We start from the raw sequence: 17,172 nt of genomic DNA, 5'->3' as shown, positions 1-17,172 counted from the left end.
ATGAATTTAAATGAATTTAGTTTACCTTGAAAGTCCAGGTTGGGTGTTGCGACCAATTTATTGTTTTCAGGGTGCACACCTTAAAAGTGGATTCTTTAACCCCTTTTTTTTAAATAGTCACATATTAAAGTGGAAAAACACTGGAGAATTTGAATAAATCAGGTAAACCATTTTGTTGTGAAGTGGTTGTTTACTTGACTGACTGTGGCCTGGTTCGACACTGCTGCTCTCAGCTTTCCCCCTGCGGTAACAAAGTTGTTGTTTTTTAGATGAATACAAAAGCTGTGCTATTTGCTTTATTTATGCCTTAAATTTCACTGCCTCAGCTCTCTGAATTTATTCTCGCAGACAGTCTCCCAGATCATTACAAAAGAATTATCCCTTGCTTCACTGAATAATTCCTTCTGGCACACAAGACTGTCTTCAACACAAACACCTTGCGTCCCATTTTCCAGTGACAAAACAACAAGACTTCAGACAATGAGTGCTGGCATTTAGTGCCATGGGGCCCATTAACACACTCGAGTGTGACTAAATGTTGTTTGTTGCACTCGCAGCTCCAAATGCTAGCATGTCTGCTCTTACTGAGGACAATAGAGACAAAACAGCCCAATCCTGTACAAACAGTCCCCAGTGGTGAAGAGTATGAGCCGTATTCTACTTTGAGGTTTTATGTTGCATTGAAAATATACATGGAAAGAAACAACAAGGAAGCCTTTTACATGAATAACTATGATGAAATGTATGAATGATGACTGAATGAAAGAAGAAGTAGTCAGTCATGTTCCGTTTTATTCAATCTTGTCCTTTTTTTTAACTGACTCTACAGCCTCAATACTTTAAATAAGAATCAGTTTGCTCATACATTATTGAGTAGTCAACCAACACATTTACTGTAGAACTGTGAAATCAAAGACTCTCACCTTTCGCTAGGATAGTAAAGAAATCAGCATTTGTGCACGATTAAACAAGAGATTTTAGCGGAATACATTACAAATGCTGCAGAACACAACACTAGACAATGTTATATTAAAGCGTCTAGTTTTAAAGCTTGATCTGAGCATTAATGTTTTATAGCCCTAGGTTTGGTCTGCTCTAACAATACAATCCTTTCTGGCCTGCACACTTACTCCACCCCTAAGTAAATGGATTTTGTGCTGAACAAGACTCATTTGACAGTTTAAAAGCTAAAGAAAAAAATGCTAATATTAAAGGCACGCCTCTTCTCTTAGCAGTAAGCCATTATCTCCATTTTCTATTTCTTCATTTGTGTGTTTTAATTAGATGCTGATAGCCGAATTGCACTGTGACAGCGGGCCATTAGTTACAACAGTCGTTAAACTTCAATCGGCTTACGGGTGCCTTTTTTGTCTTCTGTTAAGGCTGTGAAGGCACATATCACGTGAAATTGAAAGTGCACATTTCCCACTTTTTTGCCGTGGTGAAATTGGTGTATGTGTCTAACATCTACCACGTAAAGTTGAACATCCTCTCACAGCGGTTAGTGATTACATCAATTTGTGTAAATGGAAATATCAGTTCCAAACTGCTCTGGAATGGAATGTTAAGTGGTGAACCATGAAGGTTCATGTGAAATAACATGTAGCCATCTGGTTGTTTTTCTTCCTCATACTGACTGTACATCCTGGAATTCTATCAATCGTAAGTGACTGAATTGAATATTGGCTTTAGTAAGGCGCTAAGATCTCACTTCTATTGTCACATAGATTTGGTGTGATACATTTGCATGCAGATTTGTTCTCACTTTCATTCAAAAGGGAAGAGAGCTTTTGCTATGTTACAAACAATGCAAATGACGACCAAGCACTTTTTTAATTGACACACAAGGGGATAGTGCTTCTTATCTCCTCTCTTTGAAACCATGAATGCTGCCTCGTAAGAAGTGTGCTGACATGGTGTTGGCTTGCTTTCTAGAACCTAAACACTGCTTGCTTCACGTATATTCTGCTGTGAAATCTGTAGAAAGGTAGGGGTGGGCGATATGAAGATGTTAGATCATGAAAGATTAGAATGTGTACGCTGGAGACCATGTAGACCATCAGTTGCAGTTCTATGCTGTCAGAAACTTTTACGCACTGCACACTGGTCATATGAGCAAGAAGGTGCATGTGCTTTGCAGCATGCATAATGGCGCGACCATTGTTAGGGAGTCTGAGGAGGGACCCATTATTCTCTGACGCACTGCACTTCTACAAATAAAGAGCAAGCATGTGCGGCATCGTCGGACTGTTTTCAAACTACTACTTCTCACGTCTTGCAGTCATCGTGCAACTCTCCAGCTGGAGGTAATTTGGCTAATCTTTGAGTGCTCTTTGGCGTTCTTAAGGAGCAACACTCCCTGAATGCATTGCCAGAATATCACGTCTTCTCCTCTACACTCGAGCACTGTGCTTCATTCTGTGGTGGATACTGTTTAGTGATGAATTTGATCAAAATTTGCTAATTCACTCTTGTTTTCCACCGCGGTGTAAGTGGCAGACACCGATGAGCCAAATGCTGACACTTGGCTTGATTTCTTTTGCCTCAGGCGCCCAAGTTGAACATTGTCAATTGCTCCGAGACAGATTCTGCTCCACCAATATGACCCTTGTGAAATCCATTTCTGCCCCTAAATTCCACATCAGAAAGAGCTCTCAAGCAGAACCCAGCCTTAATAGTTAGAAGAACCTTTTCTGAGCATTGATTAAGAGATCAACCCCTTTGGAGTCCATCGTCTTCATGTTGTCCATTTTCTAGTTTTGGTTGGTTGATTCTGCCTTGATGAAAACTGAACTGCAGAGGGCATTTAGTTAAAAAACCCATACAGTTCTTTCAAGACATTTTAAATCCTTCTGTAAACTAACATGACCTTATCAACTGCTTTGTTTACTCTCTTAAAACACACACTCTCTTTGCTTTGCTGAAAGGGCAAGGTCTTTTGACAGTAGAAAGGGGATTACAAAGATTTTCAGTGAGTTTATTAGAGATTAAAATAAATTAACCTTCAGTGGGTTCCCCTGGGGCTGAAGGAATGGCGCATGGGAACCAAGGAGAAATTCTTTCCATGTCACTGCTGTTATGAATAGTCATGACATGCTTTCGACTGCTTCCTCATTTAAAGATAATATACTGTCAAGTTTGGTGGCTTTGTTGACAAATTTAAATGTCAGAGTAATGTCTGATGAATCCATATATTCATCCTAAAATGCATTTTCAATGAGAGCATAACCGGCTTTGTTGTGAGAAAGGTGTAAAATTGTGAGTGTCATCATCATATCTGGGAATATATTAACCTTTCGCGGTTAATCAAACACTTCTCCTGAAAGCATGGTATTTGTTTCTGTGATATTTATTCAAATTGTGTTTGACATTAACTATTGAAAAAAACGCCAGGCAAAATTCAAGGGACACGCTGGTGATATTCATCAGTCACATACAAAATATTTTCATTGAAAACATTCGTTCCACACTGTTTTTGATTAAATGATGAATCTGTCGATAGTGTGTCGAAGGTGTACTGTTTTTCCACCGACTAAAGGAATAGTTTTGTCTCAGAATTAAGGCGATTCAGGGAGAACTAAACTTCCCAAACGGATGTAGTGGCTGACCAACTTGCTCATGAATGAACAAACAGTTTATAACACCCCAGCTATATTTATGCGTCCAAAGGGATCTGAATGGCCGCCAAAGCGCTTCATTTCGTAGCCATTTCTGTGCTTATTACACCTCTGCTGAACGCCAATCCGATTGCTGGGTTGAGTTAGCTGTTGTTCACTTGGCGTTGCCTTGGAATCTTCTTTCCTAATTTTAACAAGTATCATGTTGGTGCATTTCCCAGTCTGTCAGATGCATCAGAAGTTCATTAACAAACTGTCCATGCTTGTATTCAATCACACCACCTCACGAAAGGAGCAGTAATTGTATTTAATCTTGATACGTTTAAGTGCTTCAAAATGTTTGTGTACCAGACATTCACCAACTTCAAATGTGAAAATGTACTTCCAGAGGGGAGTCTCAGCACTCCAGGGAAGTTTGAAGAACATTCCACTCCTTGAGCCCTTGTGTAGATACATGACTGTGTGTGTGTGTGTGTGCGTGTGTGTGTTGCTCATACTCTGTTCAAGTATGCACAGTTTGTGAAGCACGTTTTGAGTATCAACCCTCCCTTAAGTTGTAGACAAAGAAAGAAAGAAAATGGAAGCAAATAAATCAAAAAAACTGAGAAAGAATACTACTCAGTAGCAGATGTTTTCCCACGATTAGCCTCACCATCGCGTTTAAGGTCATTATAAATGAAAGCAAAGCAGTTTTGAGACACTTTATTCAATGGATTAAGGGTTATTTCTGTTGCTGGTTTGTTGCGGCTTCTTTAATTGCAGGTTCAGTTTGCTTCCAAGTCCTCTGAAGGGTCTTCGTCTCTGCTGTCATACACTAGACGTGCGAGGCTTTTAAGATGGCTCATGAGAATACCACAACCGCTTGACATGCTAAACCATCTATTGCTAAACCACATCCGTGGGATAGCTTGTTTATACATCTGCCAGCAGACTCATTGTGTCACCGTTGGTTTCCCGTTTTAGAAATGTAGAAGTAAGTACCCAGGGTGTCACCACAGTGATCCTCCCTGTGCTTTTAATAGCGTAGAATACACTTTTATCATGGTGATCTTTTTTTAGCAGGTCCTCAGATCCTAGTGTCTGGTGACCTCATGTTATCTGAAAACTTTCAGGTGACTGAAGGCTAATTTTGGCCACTGTGATTAGAACTGCCAGCTGTTGGACAATAGGACCATGACTTATGGGCCCTGACAGGCACTTGGAAGTGATCCGTCACACCAGACTTGGTAATTGCAATGTGGATCAAGTGTCTGAGTGCAATCATCCTGTGACCTGTGACCTGCAGTACTGATCAGTTGATGATCAATTTTGTTTTAATGCTGGTAACAGTGGTGCCACCAAGTATATTCTGGGCGTCTTGACCCGAATCAAGTGTAATTGGTGCCTACAGGCAGATTTAGAAGCACAGTTTGAGTTGCACTTCTCATATTTCCACACATTGCCTACAGAGGAATTCAATCTTACCCAAAGTGAATTTATTTATTTTTTCTGTTTTTTTTACAGTTAAAAGAAGAAACAAATCCAAAATATTTGAAATAACTTTGTTTTTGTACAAAAAGTAACAGTAGTTAAAACTGGACTGCAACCGTCAGCGTACTTCAAAGCACCAATAGTACATATATGTTTGTAACGTTGATTCACATAAATGTAAAATATATGATATTACAAATAAATTGACAGCATTATTGACAAAAAGTTCTTCTGGAACTGGTAAATATCTTTTATAGGTTTTAATGGAAGTCCATCTCAGGGTTGTTTGGAGGCTTTGTTCCAGTTGTCTTTGTAACTTGTGAGCGCTGGGTTTGGTGTCTAGATATTAGCTGGCAGTTCTTCATCATCCGTGGAGACACAGAGCTTGCACACATTAAAAATAGTCTTGTAGAACAAGTTTAATTTCATATACAGTGTCAAATTGTGTCTGCACCATCACATTCACTTCCAAGTGCATGTTAGTTGATCCGTCCATGTTAAAAACCGCGGCAGCATTTATCTGCAGATTTTCCGGTGATGAGCGAAGCAGAATTTATTTAGAAACCTTGAACATGCATCTGTTTTGTATCATCTTTGAGGGACAGGATTAGGCACGGCAGTTGCCATTCTTCTGGCAGTTTATTACATTTATTCTCATCTCCATTATAGTTTGATTAAGCGCTGAGGATCATTCCTTTCCTGGGTCATTGTACTGTTAATGGTGCAGATACTTGCTAAATGCCGGTTTTACTCCATTTGCTAAATATAATCTGTGAATCTTCTTTCCATTCCATAATTGAACTGTCTATCGGTTTTCCTTTTTTCCCCCTCCACCCATCCCCCCAGTATTTACTTGCCCCACCACTGCGGTATCATTCCTTTCGCCGTAACTCCTACCTCTGGCCAGATGTTGCTACATAAGTACACCATCCATCAACCTTCAGTCACATGAGCAACTGTTCACAGTGCCAATGACCTTGTTAAGACCTGTTTTTGAGAGTGGTACTCTGTCAGGCCTACAGTATGTTCCCACTTTAGTTACCTCTTCAATTTAATCATATTATTTGGATTCGATCAAACTAGGGATTTTGAATGCTATGACGCAATGATTTAAATGTTGGCTGGTCTAATTCTGCTCACTCCACTTACTGTGTCATCCTTTCTAAAAATGCTTTCATTTATATATATTTTTGATGCTTTTCATTGTCATGCTTTGGAAGCTATACTATAGTGAGGGGTTGCTTAGGTTTCATGAGATTCATTTTCAAAGCTCTATAGAGGTTCCAGAATGATTTGAGATTACATTGAAATACTGTAGTTTTTCAAAGTGAGAGATTATAGATCAGACAGTGTCATCTAGTGGCATGTGAAAATTAGGACAGTGTTTCATGAAGCCTCACCAACCCTTCGCAATATTATACACTCTACATGATATAGCACATTGTCTCCTGCCTCCATTAACATCCGCTTCAGTGTTTATAATACAAGCAAGCAAAACAATCTCAAGTTACAAAAATATATATATTTTACTCTATAACAGTGAACAACGCCATTTGTGTCCTTCTTCTACCATGCAGTTTCTGCATTTGTGATTAGCATCTTACCAGTGGACAGAGGTAACACAAGACATCTACCTGCTTCTGCTTGTGCTATCAAAACTCGATCAAAGGAGTGATGGGGACAAAAGAAAGATTGTTCACCTTGGTAACTGCTTCCATATTGGGCATTCCTTGAAATTCCTTCAAATGAAAAGCTGGACAGAAAACATTGCATCAACGAATATTTCTTGAATTGTGTGATTGCCGGATTGGTCCATTGCAAACCACTGCAATAGATTCCTGGCCTTCCCTCCTGAGGCCTCCCGAGTCATTGACAAGCAGCTGTCAACCTTAAGGTAAACCGTTACATCTTATTGGTGACGGTTAACATTGGCAGCATAATGAGTTTGATTTCACTATCTAAGCTGTTAACAGCTATCTTCTAAGAAGGCTGACAGATGGATGCTGAGCTGGGACCAACTGAGGGGGCCTCGTGTGTGTGTCTGAAAGACTGTGTCCTGTCAGACAGAACATCCACAGCTGCAGTTGCTGCAAAAGCACTTGTCTTGTCTGTTAAATTCCGAACACATCACCCTCAAACACCCAGTTCTGTAAAGTGTATTGCTTTCTTTTCATGGATATTGTCTTCAAGGATGGTCCTTTCCCTTTGTTCTGTAGCAGCATAAACCACACTTAAGAAGAGGTACCTGATCCTTAATAGGTATAAATGAAAAGTAATATTTCTTATATAGTGGGATGTTGAAAGTTCTGTAGCCTGGGGCTTTTTAGCGAAAAGGTCTGACACAAAGTGTATATGTGGGCATTTTTCTGTTTGCCAACACCAATTCCTGGAACAGTTTTGTCTTCAAACATTTCTGCTTGACAATCCTGTGATTTCATGAAATCTAATTTAAAACCATCTAATTGTGAGAAGTATGAAAAGCTTGACAAAAATATCCCCAATGAAGCAACACAGCCAGTTGGTCAGCTGTCTATTCCACTGAAGTCTCCTTTGATAAATACTGCATTCTGGCAGCAGATGATGGTAGTAAGAGAGTCGAGTGATAGAGAAGGTTGCCGGTTCAAACCCAGCCCCAGATATGTTTGGAGCAAGATATTCATCCGCTGTTGGTTGGGTTGTGCTGTGGCATTGTATTCTGTCTGCAAAATAAACGGTAGTCATTTGTTCAAAATAAATCAAAAACTGAAATGTAATGTCCATTGCAAATATGGGGTTTATTTATTTTTTTTTTTGCTTTTCTTTAGTCAAGGTCCGCCTTGTCTCACCTTTTTTGTATTTTACATACTGATTTTTGGTCCTGTTCAAAGCAAATGCCAAGTGATGTTGAATTTCTGTGAAATATAAAGTCACCAGTCTTTTCTAGAGCATTTTGATGACTGTACATGCCTCCTCAAACATGATTTTATAAGATCACCAGGGAACACCAATGATGATATATAAAACATTGTACATTTGATTCTGTGCTAACAAAGGTTCCCCATCCATCTGATACAACCAATGTAATGTTGGACTTCAGACGTGCCGTGGAAGGGAAAACAAATCTGAGCACAAAGAAGTGTCATGAATTTTTCATGAACGCGGACCAAAGTCTCTCCAGGACCTCGCTCTGAATCCTAAACAAACACGGTGCTCTTAAAGGAATTACTGATACATTAAGCAGAATACACATGCTACGTGGTTAATCACGGTTGGGACTTGGGAGGAATAGACACTTCCTTCTTGTCATTACACAAAGCTGATTTTCTAACGCCTTATATTCTCGCTATGGCTATTTATTCTATTGATGTAAGATAATATTTATGCGGGGAAATAGAAATGCTAATGACACTGTTGCCTCTGCAGACTTCAGTTGGCCTCATTTTCACTCTGTTAGGGTCCTTCTCCTCTGCCAACATTCTTTTCACATGTAAAATAGCAGTATTTAAATCACTTTTATTTTTTATATTTGCTGAATTATCAAGTACCCCAGTGAGGTGTTGTTCAGGAAATTATTATATTATTATTATGAAAAATCTTTTTGGCTCTATACTTGTGTATGAGCGTGTAGCATTTTGCATTAACGTGCTTTGCTTTGACACATCTATTTTCATTTCATTATATATATATATATATATAATGTTGTGCCATTCAAAGCTGTTGTTTAATGTTAACAATTTCATGAAAATGGTTTGCAACTCAGCAACTATGCTATTCATACACGCAACACTTCCAATTCTCAATAAATGAGAACTTTTTTTTTTTTTTTTTTGGAACATCTAGTCGAGTCAAGACAGGCCTTTAATTGAGTTTGACATAGTGTGTTGTGTTTCCAAGTTAAGGAGTAGCATGTTTTTGGTGCTTCTACATGCCACACTAAAATGACCCCTGAGTCACAGAAAATAATACTGAAAAGGTCTCCACTTGATGACGTCGAACAACAATGGCTGTACTCTTTTTTTCCACGTTCTGCCATGTTGAATTTTAATTCTGTCTGTCTTTCAGGACTCAACGCTCTGCCCTTTGATCCATCGACGAATAACGAACCTCTCCATTTTAACGGCACCAGCGGGCCACTAGTGGCAGAGTGTCCTTCTCTTGAAAGTACAACCGAAAATAGCAAGAAGAGGAAGCGAGCCAGCCTGCCAGCAGGTACAGACAACAACTGCCAGTATAGCATCACTGCTCCTCGATCACTCCATGGTCTCCTTCCTATTTTTGCCGTAACCCCGTTGAAGTGTGGACGTCTCTCATTCGAGGCTGCGATAATGAAGCAGCTAAGATCCCTCTTTCTTGTTATGGATTTGTCTAGCAGCAAGAGTTGGTGGTGGCGACAGTTGTGTAATTCCATTAGTGTGGGTGCACTTTAAAAAGAAAAAAAAATATATGTATTATTTTGCTGTATTTGATTAGCCTGCCTTTTCCTTAGGCTGTGTGTGCCCATCCTGTTTGGAGGTCAGACAGCTACAGTGGAGAAATCGCTCCACAGAGATAGTGTGCCTGACAGTCTGTTACCTCGCCAGCACTAGCTGCCAATCAAAACTGCATCACACCTTGAGTTTTCTCAGACACACACTGTGCATCAGGGCTGTTTGTCAGTCTGATATAATCATGTGGTCACCTGTGAGAACAGTTTCACGGTACAATTAAACTGTAAACAAAAATAAGTTTTGTTGCAGAACCGATGAATGATTCACTAGATGTACCTGGCATGACAGATGCCAAACCACACTCCATATGCTGTGCATGCAATACTTCTAAGGTGGTCATTTTTCTCATGATCCCTGGACATTTAACAGTTCATCTGTTTTTGTAATGTGGCTGTGACACTGCTTTGAACACTTAAGATGTTGCTCTGGAGTCACAAAAAGTCATGAAAATGTTCGAGTATCAAAACAAAAGCAGTGTGTCGCTTGAGCCTTGTGCAGTTTAAAGCAGAAGATTACCAAACACTACGAATCCTGGTGATCATCGTGACTAAAACAACATGTTTATTGAAATGATTTGTTTTTTGAGATAAACTTTCTTATTGCTGTTTTGTCTTTAGTTCAAACAGGAGGTTTATCTCTTTCTTCCCCACAAGCAACATATAAAAGCTTCAAGTGTAACCTTTCATAATTTAAACAGAGTGTTCATTCCTAATTCTGAAAATATGGTCTCCTGACTGGTGGTTGCCGTTCAGCATGTCAGGCTGCTCCAGCATGTCTTCTACTTCTTGGATCATATTCTTACTGAAAAGGTGTTAATTGGCTTTTTCGAGGCGTGTATCGATGTGAACACGATGTGAGCTTCTTGGACTGAAAAAAATCAGTTTCTGTTTAGCAGTTGTGACTCAGGAAGTGAGACACATTTGGATTTGGATGGAGGATTAAGCCACAGCTCATGTTAGATTGATTGACTTGTGTCATAGAAACAAAGTGATTTAATTCATGCATCCTGTATTCAGAATCACCATTTATCTCATCCTTAGGTCAGTCTGAAAAACCTAACTGATTTGTAGCCAAAAGCCAAGTTCTGATGCATTGCAGCTGGGTAATTCAGTGGAAGTTAAAGTCATCAATTTTCTTCTGACATTTTTTTCCTTTAAGGATTCATTGTTAGGCAATATGTAGTACGTGTGTCCGTCACAACATTACTTCTATCCCCGTCCTCCGTAAAAATCCTTGGTGCATGAACAGTTCTTTGCCTGCCTGCAACGTTAACAGATGTTCAAATGAAAAAAACCTGAAACTGAGTGATGGCTTTAATTGATGGTTTAACTTTTTTAGAAAGTACTGGAAGATTATGCAGATGAGTTCTGAATTAATTTGGGTAAACAGGCCAGTAATCCAGCGCTGGATTTCAATTTAAATGAGCTCTCAGCTTAAAGAATTTATTCTGCAGCGCCGAAATCCTATAATTGTCTTGTCATTTGTTTTCGGCAGCATATTCATGTTACTTTGCAGGTTGTTGTCTGACTTTGCAGAACAAAGAGTCATTTTATTTTCATAAAAACAGTGAGTAAAGACACTAATGTATCAGGAAAATGGATCAGAGTAACTAAACACAATGATGAATCTGGGAAATCTGCCCATGCATTGACACAGAAAGCCTGAGTATAAAATAGGCAACGCCTTTTCTTAACATCCTATGCCAAGACCGTAGAGGAAAGAAAATAAAAAAAACTCCTTAGTTATCACTTTTTCAACTGCTGAATAATATAATGTGAAATTTGTCCTCTGGATTCCTAATTCCTCTTATAGTTATGTTCCACTGTAATTCAGAAAACTGGGTTTTCTGAGTAAACCTGACGCAGCGTTACACAATTGTATTTTGTTATAATAAATTACCCAAACATTTCAGTTGCTTTGGGGTGTAAAGTGAAAGTGGGCAGTAAAGGCGGCCATTATTCTAAATTAGGCTGCATAATTTCAGGATATATGCAACGTGGCCGCGCAATGTTGAGTAATGAGATAGAATTATCCCCATGTTCACCAATAATACAGTCTGCTGTATAAATGTCATCTAAAATGCCACGTGTTGTCCCGCTCTGCGGTGGCTTTGTTTTTGTGAAGCTTGCATATATATGAGGCCCAGGACTTTTTGTGACATTAATGTCAAGGCAGGTGGATACCGGAAACAAAATAGATATTTAATGTGACTGAACCAAATTCTTCTTGTAAAATGATGCCTCATGACAAATGGCTTACAGAAGAACATTACCCTGCTGGCAGAGGGACGTTCTGAAATCCCTAGCTACCTGGGGTGAACAGTGAAAGATGGGGGTTAAGGTCCATTGCGGTTTGATTGACAGTTGAAGATGTAAACGCGCAGTAAATTTGGTTCTAGCTGATAAAGGTAGACGCTCTTCGCTTCATTTTCCAACGCGTAGCACAACCGTCAGAGTGAGCAGCCCCCACATGGGAAATCTGGGACTGTCATGTCAAGTGACGCCCTTGAGGAGGTACAAACTTGGGAGTGCTGTCAGTTACCGCTGCCTCCAACAACCAGTTTTGTGCCCAAAGGAACGCAGGCTAAATGGAGGTGCTGGTACATCTGGAGCTGAGGTTTTACAAGCTCACACTGTCAAAATGTAATTGTCTCCAGTCTTTGGTTTTACCATCGTCTCATTAACAGCCGTGTTGACTTTGGGTTGTTCGAGCACCCAACGGAAAGATTTTTCTCATTACAATTGATTTTGTGTCTTATAATCCACCACGCATGTGTGCAAGCATCCGTAACAACACGCACTCTTTTTCTCAATATCACTCAGCTGTGTTTCATTCCAGTCATTTGTGTGGAATTTCAGAGAGCATAAACAATATGTCTGTGTGATGGGAACCCTGAGGAATTGAAGTCATTCCAATGTAATGCCACCCTGCTAAATCAACAACATCAGACTAAACAACTTCCCGGCAGATGAACATTTTGAGAAGAGCTGTTCCTCCATAAATACAAATCTTTCAGACTGAACTGATATTTTTTTTTTATCAATTTGCCACCAAGTTGAATCAATTCCAGCTTTTATTTGGCATAATGACATGGCTCTCTGAGTATTCTCTGAGTGTTCGATTTTCATTTCCCCCAGTTTTATGACAGTAATGGGCTTGAAAATGAATGTGTTAAAAACTGTATTGAGTCCAAACGTTTTCATCACCGCGCCAGCTTTTGGGTGTCCTGATTTGTGATGAGATAAACTACTGAAGATAACCAAACCAACACTTTTGAGGCAGATACAAATCCCCCTTAAGATTTTCAAAAACTCACCGTGCTCACTGCAGCAGCATAACATTAAATGAATCAGGTCAGTTGGCGAGATGATCTCCAAATTTCATGTGTATTGTAATTTGGATGTTTCCTCTCATGATGATTTTTACATGCATTTGTCAAGCACATATACTGACATTCTCCCTTATATTTTGTTTTTGAGTCAAAGCAAGTACTGTGCTGCTATTGTTGCCTTTTTGTAGCACTTTCCTTCTCCCACTATCAAAGCTGCTAATTGCAGAAGTCCCATCCACTTCAATTCTTGACTGAATTTGATTCTGAGCAGGCAGCTCTGGGCCTGCGGTGCACTTTCACAAACATCCTGCATCCATCTGAGAACATTTTGGTTCAATAAGACAGGATTTAGCCAATAGTACAATGAGAAAAACAACCCCGGAGACATGGGGGGCTTACTGAAAACATGTGTGACTTGAGGTTTAGCAGCTTTTGTTCATTTCTCCCCGTCTGTTAAGTTGTCTCCAGTTGCTGAACAGTGATTTTCATGAAAAGCAGACCTTTGAAGGACAGTGTTTCGCCTTTAGCAAGAGTTTTTCAGTACCCTTGTAACAAGCTGGTTTTGCTGCTGGATTAAAAAAAAATTGAACAGTTCTCAAAACCAAAGACCTGGAGTTCTGTATATGTTGCTGTTTGGAATTAAAGAAAACTCGAAAAGTCTCTTGCTTTTGTGACAATGAAAATCAATTAACCTTGCACAAAGGCCAAATAGAACTTTCTAGTTCTGTAGAACAAAAGAAGTGTTTTCTCCCCAATTGAATCTGTTGTCCATTAACCTTTAGCTTGAGCAAAGGAGGAGGTGTTGAATAAACAGTATTGATTGGTCAGGAGAAAGGTTAATTCCATTGAGCTTGGGAAAATTAGGATGCATGCTATAGAGGCAGGCAAATATCTATTTGCTCCATAATGATGTGTTGCCTCAACGTTTTGTTGTGATGCATATTAATACGACACAGCAGGATGAATTATTATAAAGGGCGTAAATATTTTGAAAGGTCTCCTGTGGTTCGTCTGCATGAGTAAAGCAGTTTACTTCTGTGGTAGAAAACTTTGTCTTTTCAGAATAGATTCTCATGGTTATACACGTACTCTTGGTCACTTATATGTAAAAAATGTTATCTTTTCAAAACAAAAATATTGTATCACATTTATTTTCAGCAAGTCGGTGATGAGGCATAATGAAGTAAAGGAACCCATGGAGAAAACAAATTTACTCTAAAGGGTTGTTCACATTTGCCAAGGGTTATTGAGGACATACCAAAATGGAAGACAAGAGCATGCTGCGGATGAAAATATAAAAGTGATGGCAACAACGTTGAATGTTTTATGTGTGAGGAAACTATACACCACATTTTATGAATTCATGATTCAAGATTGAGCAATGCTTCTGCATTTTTATTGACATTGTGCAAAACCACTTGTATTAACTCACAAAGAACAGCAGATGTTTTCTGCACATAATGATGGGTGGACCCCATTTACCATAATCCAACAAACGTTCATGACAGTAGTACTGCCCAAAACATGATTTGATTTGAGATTATGCATGACATTTTTGGCATGAATTGTAGTCCAACTAAACTTTGGATGAGACATTCTTTCTACATTTTTTTAGTGGTTGTGATGTGAGGTCCATACAAGCTTACCGCCAATCATTATTCGTATGAATATGAATGAATGCTCGACAAATATGGGTTTGCTTAAAGCTATGTTTGGGGAAAAAATGTTTACTAAGTTTAGTCGTCTGAGGGTATGTCCTTAATGGTCCTCAATTAGTTCCTTAATGGGACGATTCCCTCTCCACTGGTCAGATAGCTTTGTCATTGCAAGTCAAAAACCACGGAAATCTCCCAGGGTACCTTGTTACCTTATTATTCTGTCACTTTTTTTTGTGGTTAAATTGTGACGGTGAGTGTTTGTAGCATGGTGTCCAAGATATTTCCAATATCATCAGCATCTTTTGTTGTTGTGAACTTAGTTGTAGTAAATAGATATCGGGGAAAAAATCGGTATTGCAATATCTTGTTACGCTGGCTGTCACAATAAATAACCAATACACTGAAGGCAAATATTCATATTGTATTACAAAAGAAACATCATAATGACTGAGGTCCGTTTCTCGGAACTCAAGCTGCGCATTCCAGCCGGACATATGAAGAGACGGGTCGCGTGAAGACGACTGCAGATAATAGATTTGTTTCTCATGATAACAACTAGCATTTTTATTGTCACCAATTTGGTTAATAACAAAACTGCACCGTTCAACCTGGTTGAAACCCTGAACGTGCCATACTATGAGATATGTACTGTGCTGACCCTGAGATACTCAGTGATTTTCTGGGAAATGTTTTCCATTGCTTGACCAGCTTCATGTTCTTAAAAAAAAAAATAATAATAAAAGTAAAAGTGTGATTGATTCCAGTAAGCACATTTAGGGCAATTTTCAGTGGTGTGTCCAGAGATACCTGCTTCAAAGTTGCTGCTATGAACAAACGTGAGGTGTTGTATTGCTTGAATGAATCCGCATAATTGTCCAATCCAGTATGGTCAATTTCAAGTTAGCTGGAATCAAGGTCTCAAGGTTTTGTGTCCACAGAGAAACCTGAGGAACATTTTATATGTCTCCTTGATTTACCACTCCTGTTTTGATTTCCATAATTCATGTTCTGGTTTTGGAGAGGGTATCTTTTTTCCCTGCATCAAACATGCAAAGAGCTTCCAGGAGATAAATAATGCAAGTGACTACTTAAGCTGTCTTCGAGGAATATCTTTTGTGGCTGTCAAATGTTTCTGTCTGCACATTTTCCACACACACACTGGTGTTGTATAGGTGCAGATGTGTTCATGTTTGGGTCACTATACGTGTTCATTAAGCTAAAATCCCTCATTGAGGTTGTCCACTTGAAGATAAAAGACCTTTTTAGGTCCTTTGAAATACTGTTATTTTCACTTTGGATTCATCCGTGATTCCATTTATTATGTACTGGTCCTTTTTAAGTTTAATTTCCCATAATGAGCTAGTAGCTAATGAGCTTCTGCTATCTGGATTATTAAACTAAACATGGCCCCTCCACCATGAACCATTAAATCAGTTTAATTTAGACACATTTTTATATACCTCTTAAAGGAGGTAAAAAAAAAAAGAAAAACCTTGAAGGATGGAGCAACTTTTAATTCGATGTGAGACATCGCAGTTTGGTGAATCTGTGGAGACTATGCAATGTCTGTGAAACATTTACTTACTGGCCGCTTGTAGCGGGACTTCGTGATAGAGAGCCCTGCATATATGAAAGTTTCCACTCAAGACGTTTTCAGATGTTTCAGATTCAGGAGGCTTACGAACACTACACCTCCCTCCAAAATGGCAACGGATCCAGTCGTTTCCGTCTCTGTGTAAACGGCACCTGAGAAAGGCTGGAAATGTGCTTAGTGTTCCAAATGTCACGCTCGGACCACTGGGTGTAGCTGCGCTAACAGCCTGCTGCTGAGGAACCAGCGTTCTTATTGTCATGAGCCTGGAAAACTCTCTGTGATCTGTGCTGGTGCCGTAAATGGTGTATCTATTTTGTGGCGTCGAATCGGGCTTCCGTGCTCAGCATTTTCCTGTGCATGTGCTGCAGGATCCAAACTTTACATGACAAATTGAAAGAACGTTCACGGCAGACGTGCTGCTGCAGAGTGAGCAGTGATTAGGGAGGAGCAGACACGTCACAACCAGCGGGGCTTCATTAGAGCGGCAGCTATCACACGTGATCAGTTGTTGTGATCCGCAATGACAGGTGGTGATCACCGATCATGGTGATAGCGTCCGTGGCTGATCGATCGCAGCATCCCTAGATCAAAGTCTATGTGGCATTAGGAATGATTTGTAATAGACAATAGGCTCTTGTGATGATTTTCATTTCATTTACATAATTCTATTGCAGCCGGTGATAGATACTGGCATTCAATGTATTCGTTTTCAAATGGTATTGCCTTCAATTCTCAAGTGCCTCGTCTTGAAAAAGTGACAAAAGCCTTGATAAATTGTTAACCCGAATAAATCAAGCTTTTCTGTGAGCACTTCTTTGTGTTACATTTTTCATTACACTTGTTTGTTTTTTTAGAAAGATTGACAACAGTATTTCAAACTCTTGGCAGTAGTTAGTTTGCACAGAATCTTGCCTTAAAAATGTTTTCAATGTACTGGAGTCAACTTGAACTCGAATGATCCGAGGATATTAGATTATTGGGATCAGTTGCTTCCCTCCTTCTTGCACATGATCGCCATTGAACCTTGTTTAAATCG

At 39.4% G+C, this 17,172-nt stretch overlaps 1 protein-coding gene across 7 annotated transcripts in view; it reads left to right on the top strand.

The window, feature by feature from the left end:
• The window catches only part of enox2 (ecto-NOX disulfide-thiol exchanger 2), a 149,243-nt gene that overhangs the window by 52,127 nt on the left and 79,944 nt on the right, over nt 1–17,172 (top strand). For all 7 annotated transcript variants that reach the window (XM_053878319.1, XM_053878317.1, XM_053878314.1 and 4 more), the window contains one exon: nt 9,129–9,275. Coding sequence is in view for 2 of the 7 variants with exons in the window: in XM_053878314.1 (XP_053734289.1) it covers nt 9,129–9,275 (147 nt within the window). In the remaining 5 variants the exon portion in view is untranslated. The remainder of the gene's footprint in view (nt 1–9,128; nt 9,276–17,172) is intronic.

This window comes from Synchiropus splendidus, chromosome 11 (assembly GCF_027744825.2).
Source record: "Synchiropus splendidus isolate RoL2022-P1 chromosome 11, RoL_Sspl_1.0, whole genome shotgun sequence".
Taxonomy (NCBI): Eukaryota; Metazoa; Chordata; class Actinopteri; order Syngnathiformes; family Callionymidae; genus Synchiropus; species Synchiropus splendidus.
This window is presented reverse-complemented; position numbering and strand designations above follow the sequence as displayed.